Source organism: Dendrobates tinctorius, unplaced genomic scaffold, assembly GCF_039654945.1.
Source record: "Dendrobates tinctorius isolate UK_male_01 unplaced genomic scaffold, ASM3965494v1 ptg000017l, whole genome shotgun sequence".
Lineage (NCBI taxonomy): Eukaryota > Metazoa > Chordata > Amphibia > Anura > Dendrobatidae > Dendrobates > Dendrobates tinctorius.
The window spans coordinates 5,450,773-5,460,373 of record NW_027361685.1 but is presented as its reverse complement, the minus strand read 5'-3'; the positions used below and the strand labels follow the sequence as shown (position 1 = coordinate 5,460,373).

General features: G+C 39.9%; 1 protein-coding gene across 1 annotated transcript in view; it reads left to right on the top strand.

Moving 5' to 3' along the window:
* Positions 1–748: 748 nt before the first annotated feature.
* The window catches only part of LOC141082411 (uncharacterized), a 51,201-nt gene continuing 42,348 nt past the window's right edge, over positions 749–9,601 (top strand). Inside the window, exons 1-2 of the mRNA XM_073566351.1 lie at positions 749–909; positions 4,476–5,408. Coding sequence (XP_073422452.1) covers positions 4,482–5,408 — 927 coding nt within the window. The 5' untranslated portion in view covers positions 749–909; positions 4,476–4,481. The remainder of the gene's footprint in view (positions 910–4,475; positions 5,409–9,601) is intronic.

The window sequence follows — 9,601 nt, the reverse complement described above, 5'->3', positions numbered from 1 at the left end:
ATGGGAAAAAGATTACAGACCACACCCAGATTAAATGATGAGAATGAAATGGCACATAGTACAAAAGAAGACAGACTTAGACAATTAGTATTGTTTACAACTGGAGAAGACATGCCTACAGTTGATATTTTAGGGAGTTTACAAACAAATATTTCTGAAGACCCATTCTCTTTTTTGGTAAAGTTTGAACAGGCCTATAGGATGGTAATGGATCTCAGGCCTCACGAAGAGCCGGCATCCATGATCAAATTTTTTGTAAAGAAGTTCAAGTACTTAGATCCTGCCTCAGTGCAATTGGCTAACACTCAGCCATCATTGCAAGAAGCAACAGTTTTTATTGACAGAATAAGGAGATCCATGAAACAAAATCAGGTCAAGGCTAAAATAGCGGTAGTTCATGAGAAGGAAGACAGTCAGCTGAAACCTAGAGCCACAGTAATCTCCAAGAGCAGGGATTACATTGAGCATAGAGGTAAAAATACTACACAAAGGAACAATATCCATTGTTATTTTTGTGGTATACCTGGACACTTGAAGTGGCAGTGCAGGAAATTTTTGAGAGCAGAATCAGAGATGGGTACACAAGGAACAGGTAAGCTTGGAAGGGAAAACGGACTCATGCCAAAATCATACACCACACCTTCCGCACCTGCATTACAATTATCTGCACCTGCTCATACTGCCAACAGACAAACACAGTCACCATATGCACCATTAATCAGACAGATCAGAGAAATGACAGTGAAGGAAGCAGAGTCAAGGGATAGAATTCCAAGGTCTTTTAAAAAGGACACAGGTCTTCTCCCATCTCCTTCATCTTTCTGACAATCACAGACTATTCCTGTACCACATCCATTGGAATTTGTGACTCGAGTTACATTGGATGACTGTGGAAGACCATTTATCAAAGTAAGTTTAGCAGGCCAGAATGTTGTATTTCTTATTGACACAGGAGCTCAGTTAAGTGTTACAAACCTTGATTTGAAGCTAAACACAGATTCACCAGTTTGTACAATTGTCGGTTTCAGTGGAAAAGGTGGAACTAAAGCGACCTTAGTTCCCAATGTGATTTTGGAAATACCTAGTTCTTTCAAAACAGAAATTGACATCTGGTATTGTCGTGATTCTGAAAATATACTTGGCACAGATTTTATGCAGAAATTCGGATGGGTAGTTGACCTAGGAAATCAAGTGATCTGGAAAGATTCCAATGGTTGTAAACCGGTAGTCATTGATCCTAATGATTATAGCCATGTTGGAAGTATTTGCTTGAATGATGTGGTGTCATCTGACCATTTATGGCCTGACACTAATGATGACAAGGTATTGACAGAAATTGTACAGCTTTTTCCTTCTCTTTGGGCTCAGTTCAGGAATCAGGTTGGAACAATGAAAGACGTTATCGTGAATGTGGAGGGGCGTGATCCCCCGCCACAGCGTCAGTATAAATTGCCTCCAGAATCAATTGACTCTATGTCAAAGATCATACAGGAATTGTTAGATCAAGGTGTTATCCGAAAGGCTAATTCTGTAAGTAACAATCCTTTGTGGTGTGTTTTGAAATCTGATGGTTCTTATCGAATGATATTGGATTTACGGATGTTCAATAAGCATACACCCAATGTCGCACCAATTGTGGCAGATACTCATGACATGATGGCAAGGTTAAATGCAAAGGCCAAATACTTCTCTGTACTGGACATTAGCAATGGTTTTTTCAGTATACCTCTTGAAAAGAGTTGTCAGTATAAGTTTGCATTTACTTTCTTGGACGAGCAATATCTGTTTTGCAGGTTACCTCAAGGAGCACATTTGTCACCTAGTGTTTTTCATCAGGCATTGGCAAAGGTATTATCCAGATTTTCGAGGCCTGATTGCATTCTGCAATATGTGGATGATATTTTATTGTCTACAGAGGATAAAGAGACACATGTTTCTCTTCTGACAGAATTGTTTGAGTTGCTGCATGATGCAGGGTTGAAATTGAACACCAAAAAGGTCAAATTGATGCAGACTGAGGTCAGATTTTTAGGGGTGCTGTTGAGTCCAGGAAAAAGGCAGCCACTGCAGGAAAGAATTGAGGCAATTGCTTCCCTACCAATTCCGACATCACACAAGGCATTGAGACATTTTTTAGGTCTTATGAATTATTCAAGGGATTTCATTGAGAATTTTGCAGATAAGGCCAGACCTTTATATGATCTTTTGAAAGGTGAAAACAGTGATTACTTTGGTCCTTGGGGTGATGAACAGCAAACCTCATTTGAACAATTGAAAATGAATTTACAAAATGCACCTGCTTTGTCCACAGTAGATCCTTCGGCTCCATTTGCTTTGCAAGTGCACACATCAGGAACATCTGTTTCTGCTGTATTGCTGCAATTACAGGGAGAAGAGTGGAGAATTTTGGGCTATTTTTCAAAACTTCTCTCACCTGTTGAAAAAGGTTTTGAGACCTGTGCAAGACACTTGGTAGGTGTGTACTTTGCAGTCAAAGCAACCGAACATATTGTCGGGTTCAACAAAATCATTTTGCAAACTCCTCACTCTACACTAAAACTTCTCTTTGAGAATAATATCCCAGGTGTGTCACATCAGAGATTTGCTCATTGGTTATTGTCATTGTCTCCCAAACAAATAGAGGTAGATTACAAGGCCAAATATGTTCTTCCTCAGCTGATGCAATATGAAGGACAAACTCATGATTGTTTACAGTCTTTTCAGGATCCAAGTCCATCACTTTTCAGACGGAAAGCAGAGGTAACAGACGAACCAATTTTTGTAGATGGTTCCAGATTCTATTCAGATGGGCACTATTATTCAGGATATGCCATTTTTTATCCCAAAAGAGGACAGGTTGTGAAGCACAAATTACCGAGTCATTTTTCAGCTCAAAGAGCAGAGCTAGAAGCAGTAAAAATGGTACTACAGCTGAATGAAGCAGATGATCAGTGTCCCATTGTGATCTACAGTGATAGCTCTTATGTTGTAAGATCACTGACAGATTACTTGTCAGTTTGGGAAAAAAGAGGCTATGTAGATTCATCTAATAAGACTCTTGTTCACAGTGACACACTGAAGACAATTTTCAGGATAGCATCAAAGAACCCTAATGGTTTTGCTATTGTCAAGGTTCCGGCCCATAAAAAATCTGATGATGAATTATCTGTTGGAAATGCAACCGCAGATATGCTAGCCAAAGAGGCAGCCCTGACAGGAGAAGAGGTGTTTGAACCTGAACCTCTCGAGGTTTCAGCAGTTCAAAGAACAGACACGCATATCCCTTCTTTTGCGGAAGAACAAGAAAAAGACTCATCTCTTGTTGCTTCCCGGGTTGATCCAAAACCTCCCTTTGTTTGTGAAAACGGGGTTTTGTGTCATGACTTAAACGGGGAGTTGCGTCCTGTTGTCCCAAGACATCTACAGGTTGAGTTCACAAAATACAATCATGAAAGTTTGGGCCAACAAAAATTGTTAGGCATTCTCAGAGAGAAATTTTACTGGGAAAAGATGGAAGAGACAGTGCAAAGTGTTGTTCAATCATGTCTCATTTGTGCCCAAATTAATCCAAGACCAAAAGGACAGAAACCGCCACTACTCCGAATCGCACCTGCAGATGGTCCATGGTCTACGTTACAAATCGACTACATTGGACCGTTACCATCAGGTAAAAATGGTCTCAGGTATGCATTGGTTGTGGTAGATGTTTTTTCTAAGTGGGTTGAAATTTTACCTGTCAGGAAAGATGATGCTTTGTCTACAGCTAGAGCATTAGTTAATCATGTCTTTTGTACTTGGGGGATCCCAAGAATGATCACCTCTGATCGAGGAAGTCACTTTACAGGAAAAATCATGCAAGCCGTTTGTGCTATTCTAGGGGTACGACAACAGTTTCATGTACCCTACCATCCACAGTCTGCTGGTATTGTGGAAAGGATGAATAGAACAATAAAATCCAGAATTGCCAAGATGTTATTGGACAAAGGCAATACTTGGGTTGATGCAGTACCTTTTGTACTGTTGAGTGTAAGAGGAACAACCTCTGCCACAACTCAGTTTACTCCTTTTGAACTGATGACAGGAAGAAAAATGCCATTGATTTTTCCTCATGAACCATTTTTGTCTACACCACAAAAAGATGCTGTTGCAAGGTCCAAATGGTTGCAATTGTTGCAGGAAAATTTGAAAACGATTCTTCCACATGCTGCATCAAGAATGCAGAGAATGGAGCCACCATATGTATCCAAATTCAAGAAAGGGGCTCTAGTGATGATTAAAACTTTCAGGAAGAATGGACCTTGGGAAAGTAATTGGGAAGGTCCCTTTGAAATTATCGAAACCATGGGACAAGTGATGATTCTTGTGCAACGAGCATCTAAGGTGGTTAAAAATACCCGCAGACAACAAAAATTGTGGGAACATGTTGATCAATGCAAACTGTATATTACAAAATAATGATACTGCATTTCTTTTAGGAAGAAATGGATTCCAATAAGAACTGGAATATGAAACTCCACGTCTTTGACGGAAGGGATTCAACACCAATCCTTCAGGAGAAAAAGACGTTGCCCAGGAAAAGCTACTATCTGATGGGAATCACATTTCTGCTGTTTTGTACTGTTTCAACTGTGATCTACGCTGAAGATATTTCACACCATGGAACAAATACTAGTGAAGTGAAGGAACTTTTCAAAGGAACTTTACATCCAAGGAAACCAAGAGGAACGAATCTACAAAGCTTAATAGATGAGGACATACCGGACGATTCAGTAGATATTACTGGAAACATTTGCATGGGTTTTGGTGCAAAATGCTGTATTGAGCTACACTTCATACATGACACTGACATAATATTACACGCAGCCACAGGACCTAAGATGAAGTTCACACAGTTACAAGGAGATTATATACACAATAATAAGACAGGCACATGGGAATGTAGTCCTACAGATGTGTTATTCTGGAATATAGAGATAAGAGGTGAAGAGAGAGCTGTGTGGTCAGGAGATATTACAAATGAGATGATCGCAAAAGGGAAAGTTGAAACATCCAAAACAGATGCTTGGTTAAGGACACAACTTTTTGGGAAAGTTTTAGATCCTGCATTTCTTTCTATTACAGAAGGAGACGAGGATTGGGTAAAAACATGGAACTTTCAGATAACCAGAGAACCAGTACAAGTACAGGTATCTGTAGTTTTTACAGTTTCAAATACTATAGCTCCAGAAGTAAGGGTTACACCACAAGCAATATATAGTCAAGAAAATATGTCTCCTTTATTACTAAAATGCAGCACGAGGTTAGAGCTACCTTCAGAATCTTTGTTAATATGGACCAAAGATAAATCATTTTTGGGAAGTTTTTCAAATGGTCCAACAAATGTTATACACAGAGGTCAATCCGGTAACGTGAGATGGTTAAATAAGGATTTTATTTTTTCTGTAGATAATCCATCTCCTAAGGATTCTGGACTTTACCAATGTTGCATTTTAACGAAATATAACTACAAACAATGTAGAGATGTAAAGGTAAATATATGGTCAGCAGTAGATAATGTATGCACACAGACAAGATTTCAACCATCTACTCCTTTTCAGATCAATCAGTTCCAAACTAAACCTCTGTTACGAGATGGAGTGTTTCTGACCATGGTATGGACCTTTAACATGTCTAACTGGAAAATCTCTTCTAGATATCCCCAGTGTCAGTCACATCTCACTAACATGGAGAAGGGAATAGAACAATGGTTTGGGAAAAGAACTTCAACACAGGTTAGAAGTAAGAGGGGAGTGTTAGAAGGTATTTTGGGGGGATTAGGAACAGTAGGAAGTTTAATTAACACTATGGACATTCATACACTTAAATCAGATCTGGAGAATATTGGGTATATTGGAGGAAAAGGGGTAAAGATTCAGAAAAGCTTGAATCAAGTCCTTGAAAAGATGGTTTTGAACACTGCTACTGTATTGGGATCTTCTGTATCACATCTTCAAGATGCTACTTTAGCTTTGATGGAAAGTGAACAGGAATCTCAAGTGGCCAAAACATGTCTAGAAATTCAGATTGAATATTCCACCAATCTGACAATGATTGCACAAGCCTTACAAAGTGGAATTACCCCTTTAGGGCTAATAAGAAATTTGCCCAAAGAATATAACTTTGCGTTAAACCATACAGATTTGTGGGTAAATAAGTGGTTAGGATGTGAACAGAACATTTGTGTAGGAACATCACTGATTCCAGTGTCAGGAAGAGAAGAAACCCTGGTTCCTATAGGTGTTCTGGGACTTCCTGTCAGTCCTACACAATTGCTATATTATCAATTACACTACACAGATTTTGCATTTGATGGTACAAACATTGAACAATTAGACATTTCGTCATGCTTAAATTTTGTTTCCAAGGTAATGTGTCTACCTGGACAGGATAAAGTCATTTATCATTCATGTTTCCATAATCATACTTCTTGTCATGCCAGAGTTGAGAATGTCCACACGATACATGACTTGGTGACACCAGTAAGCGCTAACAAAACTTGTTTCCAAGTCATGTCAGGAAAAGAAGCAGTTTCTGCATTCTTCTCATCTTGTGTACATGTCGAAAATCTGACAATGGGTTTATATTGTATTGAGGGAAATGTTAAAACTCTCACAAAGAAGGAAGGAAGTATTAATATTACGTCAATAGGCTCAAGACGTCTGAAAATCCTTCCGATCCAGTTCAATTTGTCACAAGTCAATAAATTCCCTTGGGATTTGTGGACAAATGAAATAAAGAAAGACAAGGGTTTATTAAATCTGCTGACAAAACAATTAAAAGAAGCTGAAATTGTATTTAGACATGAACAAGGTAATCTAAATGATATTGAACATGAATGGACGAGTATGTCAGGCTCATCTTGGTGGAGAAATTTAGGAAAATCTGTAACCAGTTGGTCACAGTCTTCAGTGAAAATGGCAGCAGGAAATGTATTGTCTAATCCGATTGTTATTCTATTTATCATAGTTTTGCTGTGTATAATATATCAAATAATTATTATGTGTAAAATTAGGAGTATTTATAAGAATATAAAGATAGAAATGAAAAAGGAAGATGATATTTTAAGAGAGATGTTAAAACGAAAAAAATATAACTCTCTGATCTAATTTTTGTTTTTACAATAGGTTTGAAAATTCAGATGACATTCAGGGCAGATGTTGATACAAGGTTTTCAGAATAAAGAATGAATGTGATACGAATGGTGAGAGAATGAGTTAGGATTGATTATGATATTTCTCAAATCATAATCAGGGGGGACTGTAAAATATCAGTATTTCTATAATATAGATTAATTCTCTCATATAGATTAATTCTCTCATACAGAATCTAGCTAACAGGCTTTGCTTACTTTAGAGAAGTGACTGAGTTATTCTGAGTTCCTTGGCTCACACAGCTGTCTCTCTTGTCAAATGTATAGGTCAAGATAGTCAAAGCTGTCAAAATGTGACTATTTAGAGATAATGAATGGTTCTAAAGATCTCAGACTTTAGGCTTAAATATCTCAGACTAAGGTAATGCATAAATAACTGTATACATATTGTTAAAATAACTACGGTTCACTTAATATGGAAGAACTTCTGAACATAGTGGCAAGCCACCATATGTGGTTGTAGTTTATAGGTCAGAATAGTATATAAGCCGGTCCAACTCTGGTTCAGGAGATCTCATATCCCTTGAGACTCTCGAACACCCGGACAACACAGCTGTTCAAGACTATATGTAAGAACAATGCTCGTTTTCTCTTCAAATAATTAATGCATGTCATGAACTTACTTTTCTTCATTTTTGTAATCACTTTTTGAAATGAATAATTAAAAACAAGATTTATTTTATCCTCAATTCAACATTGCCTTTACTTTTGATTCTCAACCGTGCAAGAAGATATATATATATATTTTTCTACAAGGAGAGACCGGAGCGAGGAGCAGGGGCCTGATCACAGGAGCTGACAATCTGAGGAGACAGCAATGCTGAATAACAGTCTACACTGCGTCACTAGATCCTTATACAGGGGTATAATGAGGCCTCACTGTACAGGAGAGACTGGAGCGAGGAGCAGAGGCCTGATCACAAGAGCTGACAATCTGAGGAAACAGCAATGCTGAATAACAGTCTACACTGCGTCACTAGATCCTTATACAGGGGTATAATGAGGCCTCACTGTACAGGAGAGACCGGAGCGAGGAGCAGAGGCCTGATCACAAGAGCTGACAATCTGAGGAAACAGCAATGCTGAATAACAGTCTGTACAGAGTCACTAGATCCTTATACAGGGGTATAATGAGGCCTCACTGTACAGGAGAGACCGGAGCGAGGAGCAGGGGCCTGATCACAAGAGCTGACAATCTGAGGAAACAGCAATGCTGAATAACAGTCTACACTGCGTCACTAGATCCTTATACAGGGGTATAATGAGGCCTCACTGTACAGGAGAGACCGGAGCGAGGAGCAGGAGCCTGATCACAAGAGCTGACAATCTGAGGATACAGCAATGCTGAATAACAGTCTACACTGCGTCACTAGATCCTTATACAGGAGTATAATGAGACCTCACTGTACAGGAGAGACCGGAGTGAGGAGCAGAGGCCTGATCACAAGAGCTCACAATCTGAGGAAACAGCAATGCTGAATAACAGTCTACACTGCGTCACTAGATCCTTATACAGGGGTATAATGAGGCCTCACTGTACAGGAGAGACCGGAGCGAGGAGCAGGGGCCTGATCACAAGAGCTGACAATCTGAGGAGACAGCAATGCTGAATAACAGTCTACACTGCGTCACTAGATCCTTATACAGGGGTATAATGAGACCTCACTGTACAGGAGAGACCGGAGTGAGGAGCAGAGGCCTGATCACAAGAGCTCACAATCTGAGGAAACAGCAATGCTGAATAACAGTCTACACTTAATCACTAGATCCTTATACAGGGGTATAATGAGGCCTCACTGTACAGGAGAGACCGGAGCGAGGAGCAGGGGCCTGATCACAGGAGCTGACAATCTGAGGAAACAGCAATGCTGAATAACAGTCTACACTGCGTCACTAGATCCTTATACAGGGGTATAATGAGGCCTCACTGTACAGGAGAGACCGTAGCGAGGAGCAGGGGCCTGATCACAAGAGCTCACAACCTGAGGAAACAGCAATGCTGAATAACAGTCTACACTGCATCACTAGATCCTTATACAGGGGTATAATGAGGCCTCATTGTACAGGACAAACCGGAGCGAGGAGCAGGGGCCTGATCACAGGAGCTGACAATCTGAGGAAACAGCAATGCTGAATAACAGTCTACACTGCGTCACTAGATCCTTATACAGGGGTATAATGAGGCCTCACTGTACAGGAGAGACCGTAGCGAGGAGCAGGGGCCTGATCACAAGAGCTCACAACCTGAGGAAACAGCAATGCTGAATAACAGTCTACACTGCATCACTAGATCCTTATACAGGGGTATAATGAGGCCTCATTGTACAGGACAAACCGGAGCGAGGAGCAGGGGCCTGATCACAATAGCTGACAATCTGAGGACACAGCAATGATGAATACCGGACTACACTG